Genomic DNA, 22,080 nt, shown 5'->3' with positions numbered 1-22,080 from the left:
AGACTGCAGTGAGCTGACTGCACCACTGCACTCCAGCCTGGGCCACAGAGTGAGACCCTGTCTCAAAACAACCAGAAACCCCAAACACACACACACACAAACAGAGGAGGCAAGACCTCACTAAGAGCAGCCAGAGAGGTAGAGGAAAGCTGCCCATTTAAACCCCATAAATACCTTGGGTTTTTATGATGTATTTTACAGGTGAGGAACCTGGGATGGGGGCCTTTCTTTATTTTATTTTATGTTGTGCTAAGATAAGAACTGAAAAACTCAGAGCTGTTTTGTTCCATCATATAACTGTCCTTTGCCTAGTATTTCTGGTATGTCTCCTTCCCAACCACATCATCCTCTTGTTTAATGCTTTAATTTGTTAGGTGTCTAATTTTAAGCAGTCCGTTTGAAAGTAGAGTGCCAATGAAAAGACTGACGGGTTTCAAGAGATGCTACTAGTGGACAGTAAATTTTGATATTCAGCCTTGGGTAGGATGGGCATGGAGAGAATGGTGATGCATTGAACTTGGGTCTTTATCAGACAACCTAACTCTTGGGTGAGGGTACGAGGAGGACAAGATGAGGACGAGGTTTTCTAATCCTCACACTTGTACCCCCAAACCTTCCTCCTGCACCAAGGCAGGTATCACGAATTATTCCCACCTGTACTCCTCCCCAAGGCTGCCATCCCACTGAATAAGAGTTGGCAAGCCATCTGGAACCTTGTGACCATCCCGAGAGTAAGCCATTGCCCCACAGACCACCAAAAGATCACCTGTCTTTATGACGATGAATATTTTATTATAGAGATGGACTGAACTCACTTTTGCATAAAGAATCACTGGATTGGGTCAGGAAAATCCACCTGCTAAGAGGTCATCACCCAGCTATCCCTGCCTCTGCCTCAGCCCCCACTTGCTGTTTACATCTCAGGGTCACTAGAAACAGCAGAGCCTGCTGCTCCCAGGGCCAGGCTGGTGGGGTTGGGCCAAGGGTCAGGGATCCTGGCCGCCTGCCAGATCAGAACCGCCCCGTCTCCCGCCCCAGTCGGTTGTCCAGAACCTGGAGCTGCCGGAGGAAGCCTGAGTTAGGGCAGATATTGCGGTGGGCCTGCACCGTCTGGACGGCCTCTACCAGCGTCATGTTCTCGTAGATCATGAGGAAGGCCAGGACAAGTGTGGCAGAGCGGCTTACCCCCATGGCACAGTGTACCAGCACGCGGCCTGTAGGGAGAACCAACTTAGCATCAGCTACCTGCCCTCGAACCACCCACCTCTTTGGGAAGAAGAGACACCCATGGCCATCCTCTACAGTATCCTGGAATACTGACACTGTCTACTCTGTCAAATGGGGCAACTGAAGCCCAAGGAGAGGAGGCTGGCTCAAAGTCACAGAGCAAGTTAGAGGCAGGGTTTAGGTTAGCAGCCGGGATTTCCTTCTTCCGGTCCAGGTGCTTCCTCAGGCATCTTTTGCAACTCTGGGCCAGGGGAAGGGGGTTTACTGAATTCCTGAGGTCCCTGGGTTTGCATCAGATTATAGGGGGTGTCCACCTACCTCCCTTTCCCCTGAGTTCTGCCCTCTGGCCTGCCCCTGCAGCTCTATGCCAAGGCCTCATCTTAGAGGAGCCCGCTCAAGAGCTTCGCTGGGTCCTATACCTTCTGTCCAGTGCCTGGCCTCTTATGGAGGGATGCTGATGACCACACTGGATCTTAGTTATGTCTGCGATTGCTAGCCTCCAGGGTGTCCCTGAAGGGGACACTCACTGAATGGTAGTAGCTATTTTCCCCATGGAGTGGGAGGGTTGCTGAAAGGGTTTGTCTCTCTGGACTCCCACCCACCAGTGCTACTGGAATAATGGAGAGTCCTAAAGCACTCTCCACCATGCCTGACCCAGAAGTGCACCTTGGGGAACACTGAGGGCAGCTCGGATGTGTCGACCAACAGGCAGAAAGTAGACACTGAGGTCGAAGAAGGGGTTGTCATCCGCCTCGATGCCATAGTACTCCAGGGACATTCCACGGTAGAACTTGGCACCTGTGTCCACCTGGAACTTGCCCGCAGCGGCATTCACAACGTGGGTGATTCCCAGCTGCATCAGCTTGCTCTTGTCCCGGGCTGCATACCTGGAGGAGAGGGCACAAAGGGTTAGGAGAGTGGAGGTTGATCTCACTGTGGCAGCTCTGGCTGGGTTGAAGTTTGCAAACACCCCCGCCCACCGCCCACCAAGGGTAGAGATAAGACCCTGCAAATTGGCCCAGAGTGAAGGGGCTCCTCCTGTTGGAGGTTAAGACTCCTTTTCGGGCTGGGTGCGGTGGCTCATGCCTATAATCCCAGCACTTTGGGAGACCGAGGTGGGCAGATCACTTGAGGTCAGGAGTTTGAGACCAGCCTGGCCAACATGGTGACACCCCATCTCTACTAAAAATACAAAAATTAGCCAGGCATGGTGGTGGGCACCTGTAGTCCCAGCTACTCGGAAGACTGAGTCAGGAGAATCACTTAAACCCAGGAGGCAGAGGTTGCAGTGAGCCAAGATTGGGCCACTGCACTCCAGCCTAGGCAACAGAGCTAGACTCCATCTCAAAAAAAACAAAACAAAACAAAACAAAAAAAGACTCCTTTTCAGGCCAGGCACTGTGGCTCATGCCTATAATCCCAACACTTTGGGAGACCAAGGCGGGAGGATTGATTGAGCTCAGGGTCAGAGACCAGCCTGGGCAACATGACAAAACCTTATCTCTACAAACAATGCAAAAATTAGCCAGGCATGGTGGCATATGCCAGTAGTCCCAGCTACTTCGGAGGCTGAGGCGGGAGAATCACCTGAGCCTGGGAGGTTGAGGCTGCAGTGAGTGGAGATTGCACTACTATACTCCAGCCTGGGTGGCAGAGTGAGACCCCGCCTCAAAAAAAAGAAAAAAAGAAAAATTAGCTAGGTGTGGTGGTGCAAACCTGTATTCCCAGCTACTTGAGAGGCTGAGGCAGGAGAATTGCCGAGCCTAGGAATTTGAGGTTGCAGTGAATGATGATAATCCCTGCACTCCAGCCTAGGCAACAGAGAGAGGCCTTGTCTCTAAATAAATAAATAAAAATTTTAAAATGAAATACTACTAGGATCACTGTTCATAATAGTCAAAAAGTGGAAACAATTCAAATGTCCATATTCAGTAAAATGGATAAACTGTGGCATAATCATATGATGAAATCTCCAGCAGTGAAAACATGAATGAACTGCAGGTACACATAACAATGTGGGTGACTCACAAATTTGAGCAAATGATCCCAGGCACAAAACACACACAACATGATTCCACTCATATCATTTTAAACAACAGGTGAAACTAACTACACTGTTTAGGTATATAGGTGGCAAAACTTTACAGAAAATAATTAATTCAACAGATAGTGATTAACCACAGAGAATAGAAAAGTTATAATGAGAAAGATTCAGTAGGGGCTTCTGGGAGACAAGTAATATCCTTTTTCTTCACTGGGTGATGAAGCTGTTCATACATGCTCTGTGCACATTTCCTTTTTCCTTTTTTTTTCTTTGTTTGAGACAAGAGTTTCACTCTTATTGTCCAGGCTGGAGTGCAGTGGCACGATCTCGGCTCACTGCAACCTCTGCCTCCCGGATTCAAGTGATTCTCCTGCCTCAGCTTCCTGAGTAGCTGCGATTACAGGCATCCACCACCACACCTGGCTAGTTTTTTGTATTTTTAGTAGAGATGAGGTTTCACCACGTTGGCCAGGCTGGTCTCGAACTTCTGACCTCAAGTGATCCACCTGTCTTGGCCTCCCAAAGTGCTGGGATTACAGGCGTGAGCCACCGCACCCAGCCCTGTGCACTTTTCTTATGTGTATTCTAGTTCCACAGTTAAAAGCAGTAATAATATAAAATGAAAGAAACATAGGGAAAGAGGCAGTGGGAGGCAAGGGTGCCACCTCTGCCCTGGAGGGCTCTGGAGAGGCTCATGCCCCCATTCCCGTGTGAACCTTACACCCTTCTGCCACCCCCACTCCTAACGTGGGTCTTACTCACGCATCTCCCAGGAAGAGGCTGGGCCAGACCTCGTCGATATGGTTCAGCGTGGCAGCCTGACGGACCCATAGCAAGCGCTGCAGTGAAGCCAATGTGGGCGGCTGGTAGGGAGATGCCCGGACTGCCCTGTGGATCTTGGGCCTCCGGAGGTCCTGCTTCTGCAGTAAGTCCATCCTGGAACACAGTGGACACCACAGTGGCTGGAGGCAGGCTCCCAGAGGGTGGATCCAGCTGATAGGGAAGCCCATGGTGCAGTGCCCAGGTGCCACAGGGATGCTGCAGGAAGGGCCTCAGCTATTTCACATGAGGTATTAACAAGCTCAGCTGGGGCTAAGGCCTAGAACCCTTCCCCAGGGAACAAGGGAATCAATCCTTTGTCACTGCTATGGAGCTGGGCAGACCTCTCTCCTGCCCTCTGCTAAGCTGCAGATGTATGAAGCTTTGGCCAAGGGGCCCTTGGAGTTCCCTGTTTGTGGCAGTAGTCAGTGCAGATCTCACCCCTAAGTCAGCTTGGACTTTGTAGGGATGAAAGCCCCAGATGGCTGTGGCTCTCAGGGCACCCAGGAAGCCCCCACCACCAACCTAAGCAGCTCATCTCAAGCCCCCTCACCTGCTACTTCCAGTACTCATCCTCAGACCCCCGTCCCCTCCCACTTTCAGGGGCTTGGAGATCAGAGCCCATCTCCAGGTAAGAGGCCAGGACTGTGAACTGGTATTTGTTAGCGTCTCCACATGGAATGAGCTAATGCCTCTTATAAGCCTGATGCCCCTGGCTGGGCACAGTGGCTCACACCTGTAATCCCAGCACTTTGGGAGGCTGAGGCAGGCAGATCAACTGAGGTCAGAAGTTCGAGACCAGCCTGGCCAATGTGGCAAAATCCTGTCTCTACCGAAAATACAAAAATTAGCCACGTGTGATGGTCCACTCCTGTAGTCCCAGCTACTAGGGAGGCTGAGGCAGGAGAACCTCTTGAACCTGTGAGGCAGAGGTTGCAGTGAGCCGAGATCACACCACTACACTCCAGCCTGGGCAACACAGTGAGACTCCATCTCAACAACAACAAAAAGCCTGATGTCTCACTCGTGGGATGTCTGTTCCTATTTTACCCAGGAGGAAGCTGAAGCTCAGAATGTTTTAAAAGTGATGCCCAAAGCCATACGGCTCATGAGTAGCAAGGCTGGGGTTTTAGTCCATCCCCAAGCCTTTCAGTTACCATCTTTGGGGCCTCCAGAGAGCGGTCACTAACCCATCTGTTTCCTCAAGGGAGCCTGATGCTGCTGAGCCACACACCTGCCTATAGGCCCCGGGTTTTCCTCCTTACCCCCACGACTCAGGCCAGTGCTGGATGTCAGGCCCCACCTGGGTCGTGTAGCTTGTTTCAGGCATCTGCTGGCTGAAGGAGTCAGGGACCCTGAGGAGCTGGATTTTCAGCGGCACCAGAATATGGGCCTGGTGCCGTGTTGGAGAAGGGGTCCTGCCTTTGCTAACTGCCCCTGATCCCCTGGACCAGTGACTAGGGAAGGTGCATACTGGGAAGAACATCTTTTCCCTTTGGTAGGCAGTGCCAGGACCAGAAAAAGAAACGGGCACCCAGGAGGCTGCCAGCTTGGCCCGGCTCACCCAGTGGGGGGCTGTCGGGCAAGGCGGAAGTGAAGACCCAGCTGTCCTCCTCATCCCCCACTGTGACCTCTCCAGGCGGCTGAGTGGCCTGCCACCTACCTGGGGCATGGTCTGGGGCTGGGAATGGGGGAGTGGGTGCAGGGGCAGGACTCTGCCTGAGCAGAACAGGGCTAGGCGGGTTCCGCCCAGAACACAAACACTGTGAAGCGGCTAGAATTCCAGGTGCTGGCTGGGGCGCCCATGGGGGTGGGGCCTGAGAGCCGACTGAGGCCTTGTGGACTGCAGTGGGCCCTCCGGTCCCTCTAAACCCCCAGGCCTCCTCTCTGCTTGGTATCTCTTTGGGATTGAAGACCATTGGTTCTATAACCCCCCATGAAGATGGGAGGCTACCTGAAGAGGTGGGAAGAGAACTTCTGAGGCAGGGAGGAGAGCCTGGCTCCCCCAGGACTTTGCCACAACTCATTCTGTGGCCACAAGCAAGTCTTTGCCCCCATCTGGACCACAGTTTATCTTCCCATGCTAGGGATCCTGGACTTAACTTTCAGGATGCTCTGGGGGTCTGACCCGAGAATGAGAGAGGAGTGTCTGGATGTGCGGTCACTGCAGGGCAGAGGGCAGTGTAGTGTGGTGGAGTCGGGGAAGCCCCCAGGCCCCAGGGGAGTCCAACAGCCACACAGGTCTGGAGCCATCAGGTGGGGCTGCACCACCCCAGGCGGGAGATGGGGCTTTGGGAAGTGGGACAGGCTCCGGGCTCAGGCCTGTGGAGCTTGGCATGGGGTGAGGCTGCCCCCTGGTGGCCAGTGGGTGTCTCACAGCCCAGCCTTGCCGGGGAGCAGGCAGCCAGGCTCCACCCCCAGGAGGCTCCAGAGGGGTCAAGGATTTGGGGGCTGGTAGGCCACAGTGCATGCCTCTGCCTCCGAGGGGACCTAGGCCCAGGTCTGAAGAACGGGGCTCTCTCCTGGACTTAGCGCTATCCCCGGTCAGGCTCCACCTAATGCCTCACTCCCGATGCTCAGAATGTTGCCCCACCTGTCCGTTCTAACCCACTGGGACCCAGCCCATCCCATCAGTCAGAGTCAGGCCCAGCCACCCGCCCAGGGACTCGTCCTTTAAGCCTCAGGCCCTCCCAAGGAAGGGAAGTCGGTGGTTGTGGCAGCTCCGCTGGTTTCTGAGACCCGAGACTTGGTCTTTGGAGGGCCCTGCCTGACACTACCTGCCATGTCTCCTCGTCCCCAGCCAGGTGAAGCACAGGCCCAATGCCCAGCAAGGCCAGGGCCCGGCCGGGCTCCCCTCCCACTCCCTGCAGCCTTCCTTCTGTCCCTGGTCCTGTGCTCCTCCTCACCCCCTTCCTGCCTCCCCCACTCAGCAGAGCAGCTGCCTCTGTAGGCAGGGCTTTTCCCGGCTGCTCCTGTGCTGCTGCTGTTTGCAAGTCCATGCACTTGTTTTCTGTGTTTGCATCTCTCCTCCCTGGGTCACTCCCCCGTTTGCCTCTGTCTCCCATCCTCCCCCAGGAAGCTCATGTGCCTTTGCAGCCTCCCATGACACTGCTCTGTGTGCCCATGACATCAGGCAGAGGCACAGGCTTCCTTGGAGCAGGGGGCAGCTGTTTGCCATCCACCTCTCAGCTGCAGTTTCAGATGGTCCCCTGGACTTTCTTCCTGCCCATCCTTTCTGACTCCACTCCAGGGAGGCCAGACAGGAGTGTGGCCACAGGCCATGTGGGGCTAGAGATCTCAGGGCAGGACCAGTGAGGAGTGTGGGGAGAAGGCTTGCAGAAGGGTGGCGTGTGGCTGCCAGGGGCAACAGCTGTGGGTCTCTGCGCTCAGCCTGCGGGTCTTGGGGAGGGCAGACCTGGGCAGAAATCTCAGGTCTGGTACTTGCAGCTATGTGGTCTTGTCTTCACTGAGCCAGTTTCTTCAGTGGGGCTGCTGTGAGAATTCCACGTAATAATTAATGTAAAGCACCTCCCACAGGGTCTGTCTCATGGTAGATGCCCAATAAATGGCACGTCTTACTATTATTATCACTACTATAATTACTCTTACCCCTTCCAGCCCCAGCCATATCCTATGTGGAGGGTAACTTCCCCACGGGACAGTGAGATTTCTTCTCTATCTCTGTATTTCTTGATGTTTCTTTCTCTGTCCAGCAATAATTGTTATATTTCGCACTCATCATGGATGTACTATATGCCAGACAGAGCTAGGCGCTTACATTTTCTCATTGAATCCTCACAGTGCCTTTATGGAGCAGGTAATATTATCATCCCCATTTTACAGATGAGGAAACCGAGACTCAGAGAGGTTAAGCAACATACCCAGAGTCACACAGCCAATTGATGTGGGAGTCAGGATTCAAGCCCAGGTCTCTCTGACTCTGTTATACTTTGTCTGCGCCTTCATCTCTGACCCAGTCGGTTCTCTACCCAACCCAAACCCCACCCCTCCCCACACAGGCACAAGTGTACTGGCCCTCATTACTCAGCATGCTCAGGGACCACACCCTACCCCCCCAAATTAGGGGCACTCACCCACCTGTGGGAGTATCTGGCCTGGGCTGTGCACTTCTCTGACGGGCAGTTTGTGCTGCCGGCTTTCAGCCGCCTGTCTCCGCACACTTGATGCTGTTTCTATTTTTTGATTTGAGTTTAATTATAAAGCATGCTGTCTACTCCCCTCTTCCAGCCTCCCCTGCCACTCCCAACTTGTTCACTGGTTCCATGGCATGGCCAGTGCCAAGCCCAGTCAGGCACCTTTCCCTCCAGGCCCAGGCCTCCGTCCCAGCACTGCTAAGAATGAAGGCAGCTCAGCCCAGGTCTGACTGTGGCATATTGTGTACATGTATGTTGACAGTGGGAGAAGGGGCCAGGCGTGGTAGCTCACGGCTTTAATCCCAGCACTTTGGGAGACCGAGGCAGGTGGATCACGAGGTCAGGAGATCCAGACCCTCCTGGCTAACATGGTGAAACCCCGTCTCTACTAAAAATACAAAAAAATTAACCGGGCATGGTGGTGGGCGCCTGTAGTCCCAGCTACTCAGGAGGCTGAGGCAGGAGAATGGCCTGAACCCGGGAGGCAGAGCTTGCAGTGAGCCGAGATCGCACCACTGCACTCCAGCCTGGGTGACAGGGCGAGACTCCGTCTCAAAAAAAGAAAAAAAAAAAAAGATAGTGGGAGAAGGAAGATCAAATAAACCATTTTAAAATGTCCCTTGGCCGGATGCAGTGGCTAACCCCTATAATACCGACACTTTGGGAGGCTGAGGTGGGAGGATTGCTTGAGCCCAGGAGTTCAAGACCAGTCTAGGCAATATAGCCAGACCCTGTCTCTACTAAAAGTACAAAAAAAAATTAGCGAGTTGGGATGGTCGCGGTGGCTCATGCCTGTAATCCTAGCACTTTGGGAAGCCAAGGTGGGCGGATCACCTGAGGTCGGGAGTTTGAGACCAGCCTGACCAACATGGAGAAAACCTGTCTCTGCTAAAAATACAAAATTAGCGGGGCATGGTGGCGCATGCCTGTAATCCCAGCTACTCCGGAGCCTGAGGCAGGAGAATCATTTGAACCCAGGAAGCGGGGGTTGCGGTGAGCTGAGATCACGCCATTGCACTCCAGCCTGGGCAACAAGAGCGAAACTCCGTCTCAAAAAAAAAAAAAAAAAAAAAATTTAGCTGGTTGTGGTGGCACACACTTGTAGTCCCTTCTACTCGGGAAGCTGAGGTGGGAGAATCACCTGAGCCCACAAAGTCAAGGCTGCAGTGAGCCCTGACCATGCCATTGCACTCTAGCCTAGGCAACTGGAGTGAGACCCTCTCCCTTGGCCTTCAAGGGTATTATAGAAGAAGGGCAGGAAGTTCAAGCCAGAAGGATGTTCTGTGGAGGAGGACAGTGAAGAGACTAGCCAAAAATCACATGTAAAGTGGTGGCATTGCCAACAGCAGGACCCAGGTCCAGGGGCCCTCAGTTAGGGGCCAAGGCTGATGGGACAGGTCCAGGATAAAGACCTAGAAGACTCAGGCTGAGGGAAGCGGCGCAGGCCCACACACAGACACAGGTGTAGAGCAGGTCTTCAGACAGCCCTGGGCTGCAGGCAGAAGCAGTGGGTCCAGGGCCACTCCCACCCTCTGCCAAGCTCCTCCCCCAACCCAAAAGGCAGGGACACCCAGGCCCCACTGTCCCCTGAGGCCAGAGAGATGGTCTTTAAGGTCTCTCCCCATGCTAACTGTGGTCAGCTGGGACCTTCAATTGGGCCTATTAGAAACCTTCTCTGTCATCCACAGACCTTTGTCATACACCCATACCTTGATACTACTCCCCACTTGTACTCCCAGATGGTGGGAACAGGGCACACCCATGCCTGCAGCCATACCTGCACTGGGTCTCTGAGGTCTGAGCTCCAGGGAGCTAAGGCTCAGCCCCTCCTGGGACTCTCTGAGCCCTGAGGGGAGCTGCTGGAGACAGCTGTGGCCAACAGCTTTCACAAATACCTGGAACCCCCTTCCTCTCTCCTCCCCTCTCCACTTTCCCAGGGAACTTGGGGTCCCTGGCCAAGAAGCCTGAGGGCTTGGCTGAGAGGGGAGCCCACTCCCACCTGTGGAGACTGAAGATAGTGGCTGAGAGGGGGTGCAGGCGCCAGGAGGAGCCAGATGGCGTAGCAGGCTCTAGGGCGGACCCCACGCTGGGCTTCCACCATCTTCTGTGTGTCCGCCTGGGCCAGAGCCTCCAGCAGCACCAGCAGGACCAGTGCCAGGGTGGCAAAGTGGCAGAGGCCCATGGCAGGGAGTAAGGACCAGCTCTGGAAGAGAGATGAGCTCTGTGTTACAGGCAGGTGAACCAAGGCCCAGGCTGGCTGGGACTTGTTGGGGCAGGGATAAGAGCTGTCACCTAAACCTGCTTCTGGCTTGAGCCCTGTGCATAAGGTCAAGTGAGTGCAGCTGCTGGGAGAGATGAGGAGGTAGATTTGGTATCCATGGTTTAGGGACAGAGATGACCTCTCCCCATGGGCCCCTTATCTTTCAGAGTCCCCGGACCCAGAGCTGCTCTGTACGGCTGCACAGGCTGCACACTGCATAACTCCTGGGGCCTCCAGTTGCACAGTTTGGTGGATGACACCTCCATGAATTGTGCAATGCTATACCCCTGCCTATCCAACTCCCCCAAAGTCGGCTGCCTGATGGGAAAGATGCTGAGGTCAGAGGTCAGGGAGCCTAAGGCCCCAGGCTGAGGGAGAAGGGTGACTGCGCATGCTCCGAGATCGGCTGCTCTGCCAGGTTCCTGGGTCCTGTCTAGAGGAGAGAGAGCAGGCAGAGAATTTGCCATTCCACGGGAAACATGCCCCCTTCACACCTTCTACCCACAGAGCTCCATGCCACAGCTTGGCCGCAGGCCAATCTCAAGCCCAGCTATAACCCAAAGTTGCTTATCACGCTCACCCCCAAACTCTAAACTTAGCCCCTGATCCTGCCCTAATCCTCCTCCTCAAGATGCTTATCCTCCAGCCAGCATGTGGGAAGGGGTCGATGCTGCTGAAGGGCCTCCCTTCTGCTTGGGCTGGCTATGCCTTCAGAGACAGGAACTGCTCTTAGGGGTGGGAGGCAGGGAGAGAGTCAGGCCCTGCCCTGGGAGGTTTCTGGGAGGAAAAAGCTGCTGCTGTTCCAGCTCCCAAGCATGCCCAGGCCAGTCACCCACCCCTAAATGGCAACCCGTCTGTGGCATGGGGTGGTAGGGACAGCCAAAGACAGGCTTGAGGCGAGACAGGGAAGGAGTTATAGGGGAAGCAGAGGTGGAGGCAGGCCCTGCTGGGTGGGGAGCCACCGTGGAGGCCTGGCCTTAGCTCACTGATGAGAATTAGCTAAGCCTGGAAGGTTTTCTCTGTGGCACTGTACCTGGGGTCCAGACCTAGGGGGAAGGGGATGTGGAGGTTCGGGAGGGTCCAGGCTGGCTGTGCAGATGCCTCAGTGAGATTTAGGGGAGCCCCCACAGGCTTTCAGCTGAGGCAGGACAGGTTGGCCCCAAGACCAGGTAGGAAAGTCTCCCCTCTTCCATTTTATGCTTTCTACACCCTCGCATCCTAGTCCCTCTCTTCTCTTTGGGGTCTGAAGGATCCAGGTGGGATGGGGGAGATGGGTTGGGGGTCCTACAGGAGAATTGCCTAGGCCAGGCCCTTGGGTGAGACCTTGGGTAGGTTAAGGGAACCCAGCAGTTTGGGGAGACGGCCAGGCCCCCTTTAATCCTCACTTCCAGCCACACGCAGCCCTGCCAACCAATCCTGGAAGACTCCAATCCTATGTCTGCAGCCCAGGCCCTCACCTGGCCTCTTCCTGCCAGCCACATCCAGCTTCGCCCCCTGAGGCCTCACCTGGCCCCTCAGCTCTGGCCGGCACCCCGCAGTTGCTGGTCCAGCCTGCAGAGCTGGTGCAGGAAGCCTCGGTTGGGGAAGACCCATCGGTGCTGCCTCACGGTGATCACCGCCTGGCGCAGGGACAGCCGCTGGTGCAGCATGAGGTAGGCCAGGACCAGTGTGGCGGAACGGCTCACACCCACCACACAGTGCACCAGGACCTTGGCTGAGGAAGACATCCTGGTGAAAAACCCCGTCCCACACACCGGCCCACCCACAGGCTGGGATGGGGACCCAAGTTCCTTTCCTGACCCTGCCTTGGGTGCACTCTGTGATCCTGAGCAAGTCACTCAGCCTTTACGGACCTCAGTTTCCTGATCGGTAAAATGGGTAGATCAACACCTGTCTGCCTACCCTTGGGATGGGGTCCAAATTTCTTTTTTCTTTTCTTTCTTTTTTTTTTTTTTTTAGTAGAGACAAAGTCTCACTATGTTGCCCAGGCTGGTCTTGAACTCCTGAACTTAAGTGATTCTCCCACCTTGGCCTCCCAAACTGTTGGGATTACAGGTGTGAGCCACCGCTCCTGGCCTCCAAACCTTTTTAACATAGCTTGTAAGACCCTTCAAGAGCTGGCCCCCGTTGCCTCATCTCAGATTGTCCCTCCCCACCTTCAGCTCGAGAAACATGGAGGAACTTGCAGTTCCTTGAGGCTGCCATGGTTTCAGACCTCCAGCCTTACCACATGCTATTCCAAATACGTGCAAATCATTTCCCCTGGTCTCGGTCTGACTAACTTCTACTACTCATCCCCCAAGTTTCAGCTGAGACATGGCTTCCTCCACAAGCTTTCTTGACCGCTCAAAGTATTGTTTGAATCACAAAGCAGCTCATCTTTTTTGGATATGACCCATGGATACTTTTGTAGAGGGAAGTCCCCCCATCTTCCTGATCCTCTGGGCTCAGAACCCCTGCCGTGTGCTCCCAGAGCCCTCCACACTGGCCCACTCCTATGAGTAGCTCTCACTATACTATTCACAATTTGGCTGTCTTTCCACCAGTTCCAAGAGGGCAGGGACCCTGCTTCTTACAGTCTGGATTCCCAGTATTTAGCTCAGTGCCAGGCACATAGTGGATACTCAGTAAATAGCTGGTGAATGAATGGATAAATAACAAAAGAATGTCAAAGTGCGTTGGATACTAAAAAGTCACGTGAGCTGTAATCTTGTCATTCCTGTCACATAGATGAGGAAACTGAAGTCCAGAGAGGGACACTGGCTTGCCCAGGGTCACACAGCAAGGGATACAGCTGTCTTCTAGGATGGACACAAAGCCGGGACACCAGCTTCCCTGGGCTCCTATGCTGTACCCTGAGTATTTGAAGATATATTTCTTTTCTAGTTAAAAGTACTTTGGGGGCCAGTTGCGGTGGCTCATGCCTATAATCCCAGCACTTTGGGAGGCCGAGGCAGACAGATCACTTGAGGTTAGGAGTTCGAGACCAGCCTCGTCAACATGGTGAAACCCCATCTCTACTAAAATACAAAAATTAGCCGGGTGTGGTGGTGGATGCCTGTAGTCCCAGCTACTTGGGAGGCTGAGGCACGAGAATTGCTTGAAGTCCGGAGGCAGAGGTTGAACCCAGGAGGTGGAGGAGCAGAGATCGCGCCACTGCACTCCAGCTTGGGTAGCACTGAGACTCTGTCTCAGAAAAAAAAAAAAAAAAAAAGAAAGAAAGAAAAAAATACTTTGGGGTAGACATCTAGGTACCAAATGGTGCTTTCCCAAAGTTGAGTGTTGCAGAGAAAGAGCTATTCTGCTGTTTGGGAGAAACGGCTTTCAGCCTCAGGGTTGTTCCCAACTCATGGCATGACCTTGTATTCCAGGCCTCAGTTTCCCCATCTGGGAAGGAACAGGGTTCGATAAAATGCTGGAGCACTAAGCAGAGGACTTTTTTTTGGAGTGGGGGGGATGGAGTTTCGCCCTTTTGCCCAGGCTAGAGTGAAGTGGCATGATCTCAGCTCACTGCCACCTCTGCCCCCCATGTTCAAGCAATTCTCCTGCCTCAGCCTCCTGAGTAGCTGAGATTATAGGTGCGTGCCACCATGCCCGGCTAATATTTGTATTTTTAGTAGAGACGAGGTTTCACCATGTTGGCCAGGCTGGTCTTGAACTCCTGACCTCAGGCGATCTACCCACCTTGGCCTCCCAAAGTGCTAGGATTACAAGCATAAGCCACTGCACCCGGCCTAAGCAGAGGAATTTTTAAAAACAGGGATGGGAGGGCACTGATGACTGAGAGGAAATGAGGCATCCTCCCCAAGAATGAGCAAGATGGGATATGGGCTTGGACCCCAAGTCCTACCCCCAGGCGTGTTGAGGGCACAGTGGATGAAGTCAGCCGCAGAGGAGAAGTAGGCACTGATGTCAAAATCAGGGAGGTCGTGGGCTGGCACCCCCAGGTAGCTCACACTGCTGCCGTAGAAGTCAGGGCCGCCTTGACAGTAGAGGCCCCCGTGGGCGGCGTTCAGCACGTGGGTGATGCCCAGCTTCCACAGCTCAAAGCGGTTGTTTGCCGTGGCCCTGGGGAGGGCAGGAAGGGCACTTGATGATGGCCAAGCCATGGGACCAAGAGGGAGGCTTTGCCTGGCCCGCTGCTGCAGAGGTACTGAGCCATTAGGGTCCAAAGAGAGTCCAACCCCAGCAAGCTCCAAGTGGGATCTGACTCCACAGCCCCATACCCAGAGCCCCGCACTTTCTGGTGGCGGAGCCGGTGGTGTGTGTTTGTGTCGGGGGATCTTTAGACCCTCTTTGCTTCCTCAGTCAATCTGCCCCTGCCTTGGCCAGGACAGGAAGGAAGGGATTGCTTCAGCCCTGGAACCTGGCTGCACCTCCCTTCTTGCCCCATGTCCTCCCACGCACATCCGTCCTCTACTGGCTACCACCTCATACCTGCTTCTAACCTACAAATGTTTAGAGGCAACACCTTCTCTGATTCACCTTCAGTCAGGCTTCTCCATCGTCTGTATCCAAAGGAGGGAGGCTGGGCCCAGAAACAGGGGGCTCTCTGTCTACCTTATCTCATGCCCCAAATACGATTTCCTAGGCCTCTGCCTCTACCCTTGACAGTTGTCCTGGAAATGTTTCCCGGGACTCCTGGGAGACTCCCTGCTTTCAGGCAGGCGAAGTCCCTGCTCTCCCTGGTGGCCATACCTGGTCACTGCACTGTCCTCAGCACCCCCGGGGGTCCTGGAGAAGGTCCCTGGCCTGGGATGGTCAGAGCAGAGCTATTTCTCCTTGTTTCCACCCTCCTGTGTCTGGTAAAGCGACCAAGAACTGCCTCTCCACGTCCCCACCCCCATATCCCTTGGCCAGCTACCACTCACGCATCTCCTATGAAAAGGTTGGGCCAAACTTCGTCCACGCGGCTGCAAGAAGACTTCCCCGCCCTCAGGAGCTCCTCCAGCTCCAGGATGCTGGGGCAAGGCGTGGCTTTGTCCTCTGCCCCCAGCTCTGGGACAGAGGTCTCAGCCATGGGCCAGCCCGCCCACCCCCCTGCCTCTGCGGTCACTCCTCTCTGCCTCTCCAGTGTCATTTCTTCTTCCCAGAGATTGACAGGGACAGGTGACAGGAGCAAGTGACTCAGCAGGTCACAGGGACCTCCGGAGCGGACAAGACCTTTTCCTCCCCAAGCCTCCCCCCACCCCCAAACTCCATGAGAACACAGAATCAGAGAGACCTCTGCAAGTCAGCTACCACCCTGAACCTCAATTTCTTCATCTGTAAAGTAAGGATAATCACACCTACCTCAGAGAATTTGAGGATTAAATGAAAGAAAGGACGTGCTGGGTCTGACACATAGTAGGTGCTTAGAAACATCTGTGGAATTAGTAGATGTAGAGCCCTGCCTAAGGCTATTAGGTTCTGAGGACTGAGTTAAAGTAGAGATCCAGGGTGCAGAAGAGGTGGCTGGTTCCAAGGATGAATGATAGAAAGAACTGAAAGAAGTGTACAGTCTAGGTGGGCCACAAATTGGGTAGGAGCTGGGTTGGATGTCTGAATTGTGGAGGTCAGGGACAGTTTTCTGAGTTGTAGAGTCAGAGAAATATGGGTAAGAGACATGGAGAGCTTCCTTTAAAGGGTGCCCCCAAGTTTCATGGGGGGAGGGGGAAGGCGTTTGTTTTTTTTTTGTTTTTTGTTTTGTTTTAGACAGGGTCTCACTCTGTCACCCAGGCTGGAGTGCAGTGGCATCATCTTGGCTCACTGCCACTACCACCTCCCGGATTCAAGTGATTCTCCTGCTTTAGCCTCCTGAGTAGCTGGGATTACAGGCATGCGCCACCATGCCACACTAATTTTTGTGTTTTTAGTAGAGACGGGGTTTTGCCGTGTTGGTCCGACTGGTCTTGAACTCCTACCTCAAGTGATCAGCCTGCCTCGGCCTCCCGAAGTACTGGGATTACAGGTGTGAGCTACCATGCCGGGCCAATGGGGAAAAGTTTGAACAATGGTCCTGTAATGAAGATGGCTAACTTCTCAGAAGAGAAGGCTAAAGAGGGCCTTGTATGTCAAATGGGGAGAAGGGAGGTGAGTGTTGCCCTAGACTTTGAGAGCCAAAGGGGCTAACTGTCATCAGAAACATTTTGAGGTGGGAGGGAGATTCCTCTGCCTATAAGGGCTTTGGGTCCCAAAATAGAAACTGAGAAAGGTCAACCTGTCCTTCTGCCAGAGCTGGTTATCAGCAAAAGAGATGAGATGTCTCACCCTCTCTCATGTGACTTCTCAGTGGCCCTGATGGAGCTGGGAAGGGTATGAGCTGCAGTGGGGAGGTTCCCAGCTGCCCTTGGCCTTAAGACCAGTTCAAAGGGAAAGGCCACGCCAGGGCATCCCATGGAAGCAGTCTACACTCATGTTCATCCCATTCAGAACCATTGAAGTCGGCCCGGCACTGTGTGGGGAGGCAAGGCCAAGGAGGGGCTCGTGTCCACGTTACAGCTGGGTTTGGACTTGGTTTATGCCAATGCTAGACCTGGCTTGGGAGGAGACCTTCCCTCAGGGTGGCGCAGAATGGTGGAGTGAGGAAAATACAGGATCTGATGTTAGAGAGATTTGGGTTGGAATATCAGTTTGCAATATGTCAGACAATATGTTTCCTTACCTTTCTGTGCTATACGATCCCCCTTGCAGAATTAGCACTAGGATATTTTTTTTTTTTTGAGATGGAGTTTTGCTCTTGTCCTCCAGGCTGGAGTGCAATGGCGTGATCTCAGCTCATTGCAATCTCCACCTCCCGGGTTCAAGCGATTCTTCTGCCTCAGCCTCCCGAGTAGCTGGGATTACAGGTATGCGCCACCACGCCCGGCTAATTTTTGTATTTTTAGTAGAGACGAGGTTTCACCATGCTGGCCAGGCTAGTCTCGAACTCCTGACCTCAGGTGATCCCGCCTCAGCCTCCCAAAATGCTGGGATTACAGACGTGAGCCTCTGCTCCCGGCCTTAACACAAGGATTAAATGAGATGTTTATATGGCATTTGGCATAGACACTGTCAAAGAGTAAATGGGCAATAAATTATAACAATGATCATTGGGGGCTGGCTATTGGAGAAGAGCTGGCTCTCTCCAGAGGAATTCGGATTACCTCCTTCTAGGCCCTAACCCCATTTACTAATCCCACAAGCCCCGCCCCCGCTCCGCCAGCCCCGCTTCCTCCTCTCGCTTTGGCCTCCGGCATGACGCATGCGCCCTCAGGCTCTCCCGCGGCAGCATCTCGGTTCTTCTCTCGGGCCCATCTCGAGCCTCGCGTCTTTTCCAGTGTGGGCCCCGCCCCCTGCCGGTAGAACCCCGTCCCCGGCCGGTAGGGCCCCGCCTCCCGAAGCAGTTCCGGTTCGGCTCCGAGCAGCTGCCGGCGCGGCGGTGACGGCGGCCGGGGCGATGCCTGCGCGCAGCCGCCACGGCCCCCGTCTCCACTCCGGCTCCCCGCCCCGGGCTCCGCCCCCGCCGCTTGAGGCGCTTCACTCCGGCGAGGCGGGGAGGGCCCCGGACTCCGACGGCGGCTCGGACGCCGACTCGGAGGTGGGTCCGGGAAGCCCGACTCGGACTGCGGAGGTGAGCGGGAGCTGAGGCTGAGGAGAGGGGAGCTTGGGGGCGCCTGCTGCCAAGGGTGAGTGGGGAGTCTGGGATGGAGCCGGGGGCTGCCGAGGGACTGCGACCTGCAGGAGCCCCGGGGAGACGGTTGAGGGAGCCGGGATAGTCAGCTCTGGAATGGAATCTGAAGGAAATGGAGGTTGTCGAACCGAGGGCCTGAGGCTGAGGGGTAAGTGGAGGCCGAGGAACGAGAGGGAAGGGGCGGGAGGGGGAGGCTTGAAGAGCCCAGAGCTTGGCGGCTTTTGAAAGCTGCGCAGTGGGGGAAGAAGATCGAAGGTCCTGCGGGAATGTGGACCCGGAGGAAGAGATGCTCTGGGTTTGGCAGCGGGGGTGAGGAGTCAGAGGAGCAAGACCTGGGCCGGTGTTCCCTTCCCAGGGCGAGGGAGGGCGATCGGGGCTGGGACTGGAGCCCCCTTATACCCCCCCGCCCCCCACCCCGGGTGGGGCTGGTGGTGATAGAGGGCAGGATTTAGGTTTGACTAGAAGGAGGAGGGCTATTGGATGGGAAATCGTCTGGCCTCAAGGGGTGAGGGAGGCATTGAAAAAGAGAAGTGTGGTCAAGAAAGAAAAGGAGCCCTTGGGGACCTAATTTTGGGCTTTGGCATTTTTACAGGTGCCTTTTAAAACATCAAAGGTCACTAGGGCAATGTACTTGGATCGTGGGGCTTTCTCGTTCGTGCACAGTGGATCCTTTTAAGAATCTTGGGTGGAAGGGGCGGTGTGAATGAATCACTGATTTGCCTAAAGGACTGGGGGAAGTAGTGGAGAGGAAGTGATGTTTGAAGGAGATAGTGAAAGACGTGATTCTGAAAATGAAGATATCATTTGGATTTATTGACAGGGTGTCCTTTTTTTCATTGTATTTTTTTCGTAAATAAGTTTAAATACCAGACATGTTAAGATCCTAAAAAAGATTTACTACATTACCTTTAAGTTTTAAAAACTTGAAACAAGACTTTGGATACTCAGTTTAAAAATTAAACTTGAAACAAGAATTTGGACACTCGGATTTTACACATACTCAACATAGACTGGTTCCGCTTTCAAAGTTTTAAGCTGACACATGTTTTTGCCACATAGTAAATATATGGTCAATGCAAGTTTCTGGGTTAAGGGGGCACAGTGAACTTGCCACAGTCTAGGCGCAATACCAAATCTTCCTCTCACTGATAACCCCAGGATTGGAGTTATCTCTTGAAAATTGGAGAGGTACGTTTGACTGATTGGCAAAACCAATATTGAAATACTATTTTGCAGGTATTGTGTGAATAGTATTTTTAGTAGAGTGATTTGGAAAAATAAGGACAGAGGATGCTTGTAGTTGGCAGCCAACACAACTGGGACAGGTGGGTACACAGGTGCTTTTTATAGAAGACATAGTTCCAAAACATAATTATGCCAGAAAAAGAATGATTGCAATATTTATATTCACTTTAGTATAGATAAATTCACTTCCTTTTGTGATTGTTAAGTCATAACATGGTTCCATGAAGTCTTTGACTTTAGCCACGTCTCATGTGTTTTACAACTTTTTATGTGATTATAGGTTTGTAAAGTTGTTGGCCATTTCTTTTCTTTTCTTTTTTCTTTTTTTGAGACAGAGATTCGCTGTGTTGCCCAGGCTTAAGTCATCCTCCCACCTCAGCCTCCCAAGTAGCTGGGAGCAGCTGGGACTGCAGGTGGGCGCCACCACTCCTGGCTAATTTTTGTTAGCATCAAGCATTTTCTAAATGCTTGATTAAATCTAAATGGATATCTACTGTTTAATCTTCATGAGATGATAATTTGATTGGCAACAGCTTTTAAATTAGTTTATGTGTATGGGCTATGTGACATACCCTCAGATGCACAGTGGAATAGTAATTGTTTCTTCAACGGATATGTGAATTCTTAGCTAAAAATGCTGAGATTGTTAGAGTATTAATTCCCTTTTCTTTAACTTAATACAAATTATCTTCAGTTGAAGTTTATGTAATATTACTGTTTGTTGGTTTTATCTCTAGAGTGAGATCCTCTGGAGACCTTATCTTCATACTTAGTTCTGAATAAAAGTCATGGCATGTAAAAATTTGCTGAATTGCAGTATAAGAACTCTATTAAGATTACAGCTTAATGTTATTGCAAAATTAAAGAGAAACGCCAGGCGCGGTGGCTCACTCCTGTAATCCTAGCACTTTGGGAGGCCGAGGCGGGTGGATGACGAGGTCAGGAGATTGAGACCAGAGTGAAACCCCGTCTTTACTAAAAATACAAAAAATTAGCCAGGCGCGGTGGCGGGCGCCTGTAGTCCCAGCTACTCGGGAGGCTGAGGCAGGAGAATGGCGTGAACCGGGGAGGCGGAGTTTGCAGTGAGCCGAGATCGCGCCATTGCACTCCAGCCTGGGCGACAGAGCGAGAGACTCCGTCTCAAAAAAAAAAATTAAAGAGAAACTGTTAGATGGAGTTGTACAATTAACGTATTAGCATGTCTAATAGTTTTTTAATTTTTGTTTCCCATTGTCAGTTCTCACACCCATTGAATAAAGAAAATAAGTTTTAGGCCAGGTGTGGTGGCTTACTCCTGTAATCCCACCACTTCGGGAGGCCGAAGCAGGCAGATCACTTGAGGTCAGGAGTTCAAGACCAGCTTGGCCAACATGGTAAAACCTCATCTCTACTAATACTATAAAAAGAATTAACTAGGTGTGGTGGCTCACGCCTGTAATCCCAGCTACTCAGGAGGCTGAGGCAGGAGAATCTCTTGAACCCGGGAAGCAGAGGTTGTGAGCTGAGATGACATCACTGCACTCCAGCCTGGGCGACAGAGTGATATGTCTCAAAAAAAAAAAAAAAAAAATCAGCTTCTCTAAGGCAGAAGAAGCCATCATGACTGCGATGGCAGAATATGCAGACATATTTAGGTAAATCAGTTTTGATTTCAGTAGCATAACCCCCCTTCTGCAAAAGCTTATTCACATTGCACAGTTGCTTGTAAACTTTTTTTTTATTTTGTTAATCATTAGATCCTCAATACTTCTTCAAAACTTTGCTGTTACTGATGAAGACATTTTCATGGCTTTTCTAAGAATTGAAATTTGAACACTTTTTTTGAGAAACTTAAATCACAGATGTTTCCATGAATAGTATTATTATTGTTTTATAAGAATGCCATGTTAACGAGCTATTCTTTGAAGATTTTTACTTCCAGGCCTGATGTAATATATGGTGTTAATTGTTGGGTGTACCTAGCATGCCTGTTAATTTATGGATGGAAATCTTTCCTGTCTTCAGATTCTACCCCCTTCATTTTTCATATGTCAGTGGATTGGTAGTGAACTAAGATTGAATTCACTTTTTAATTTTAAAGCTTCTGTAGCTTTGATTCTCTTTAGACATCAAACTGATTTATATGAGATATGAATACAATTCCATATTCTGCTAAATTACCTATGAAGCTCTTTTGAATGATTGTGGTATTTGGTGAAAAAATACAGTATGAGCTAATTGTAATTCTTTTAAGGGATTTAGGTTATAGAGGAGGACTATACTATTTCATTCCCAGATTAAATGTTTTACTTATTTGCAGAGATGACAGGGGAGAGCCTTGATTATTTTCACATGTCTCATGTATTTATATTTGTTTACAAATAAAGAGTTACTTATTTGCAAAATGCCATATCTTTAATACTTGCTTACATGTGATTTTGGGAATTCTTTTGGAACCAGTTTTTGTTCTTGTTTTTGTTTTGCTCTAAGGGTATGATGTAACACATTGAGGGGTTAATAGTAGGGCAAGAACAGAGAAAGCCATTTGATAACAGATATCATCAGGACAGTGATGCTTACTTTAGGTCTTGTGGTTTTCTTGGCCTTGAGAAATCAAGATGTTAACTAAAAATAGGAGAGCATGGGCCAGGCACAGTGGGAAAACAGATCGGTGTTTACATGCTACCGCTGTTGCTTCCTG

At 52.1% G+C, this 22,080-nt stretch overlaps 2 protein-coding genes across 7 annotated transcripts in view; one reads left to right on the top strand and one right to left on the bottom strand.

Moving 5' to 3' along the window:
• Positions 1-771: 771 nt before the first annotated feature.
• DUSP13B (dual specificity phosphatase 13B) lies at positions 772-12,165 on the bottom strand. Of its 4 annotated transcripts, XM_055275666.1 has the most exons (6): positions 12,011-12,165; positions 10,244-10,447; positions 8,189-8,283; positions 4,034-4,207; positions 1,894-2,114; positions 772-1,214 (listed from the first exon to the last, which is right to left on the bottom strand). In XM_055275666.1, the coding sequence occupies exons 1-6, from the start codon at positions 12,095-12,097 to the stop codon at positions 1,012-1,014; spliced, it is 984 nt and encodes a 327-aa protein (XP_055131641.1). In that variant the 5' UTR covers positions 12,098-12,165; the 3' UTR covers positions 772-1,011. The 4 variants fall into 4 exon arrangements, with proteins under 4 accessions (XP_055131641.1, XP_055131640.1, XP_063493688.1 ...); XM_055275665.2 differs by lacking the exons at positions 8,189-8,283; positions 10,244-10,447; positions 12,011-12,165 and adding an exon at positions 5,356-5,935; XM_063637618.1 differs by lacking the exons at positions 8,189-8,283; positions 10,244-10,447; positions 12,011-12,165 and adding an exon at positions 5,754-5,934.
• Positions 12,166-17,730: 5,565 nt separating this feature from the next.
• The window catches only part of SAMD8 (sterile alpha motif domain containing 8), a 69,150-nt gene continuing 64,800 nt past the window's right edge, over positions 17,731-22,080 (top strand). Inside the window, exons 1-2 of one of the 3 annotated variants that reach the window (XM_063637594.1) lie at positions 17,878-18,303; positions 20,638-20,773. In XM_063637594.1, the coding sequence (XP_063493664.1) occupies positions 20,771-20,773 (3 nt within the window). In that variant the 5' untranslated portion in view covers positions 17,878-18,303; positions 20,638-20,770. Of the gene's footprint in view, positions 18,304-20,637; positions 20,774-22,080 lie in introns of all 3 variants that reach the window. The other 2 variants (XM_063637592.1, XM_063637593.1) reach the window with 2 other exon arrangements.

The sequence above is a fragment of the Symphalangus syndactylus genome, chromosome 4, assembly GCF_028878055.3.
Source record: "Symphalangus syndactylus isolate Jambi chromosome 4, NHGRI_mSymSyn1-v2.1_pri, whole genome shotgun sequence".
In the NCBI taxonomy this organism is placed as follows: domain Eukaryota; kingdom Metazoa; phylum Chordata; class Mammalia; order Primates; family Hylobatidae; genus Symphalangus; species Symphalangus syndactylus.
The sequence above is the reverse complement of the archived record's forward strand: the minus strand, read 5'-3'. Positions and strand labels throughout refer to the sequence as shown.

Excerpts from the sequence above, each read along its gene's own strand:
- DUSP13B (XM_055275665.2), bottom strand. The coding sequence starts at position 5,762 with ATGCCCCAGGTAGGTGGCAGGCCACTCAGCCGCCTGGAGAGGTCACAG. Across the intron at positions 4,208-5,355 it reads CACTGGCCTGAGTCGTGGGG|GATGGACTTACTGCAGAAGC; the intron begins GTAAGGAGGAAA and ends ACTGTGTTCCAG. Across the intron at positions 2,115-4,033 it reads AGCCTCTTCCTGGGAGATGC|GTATGCAGCCCGGGACAAGA; the intron begins GTGAGTAAGACC and ends CCTCTCCTCCAG.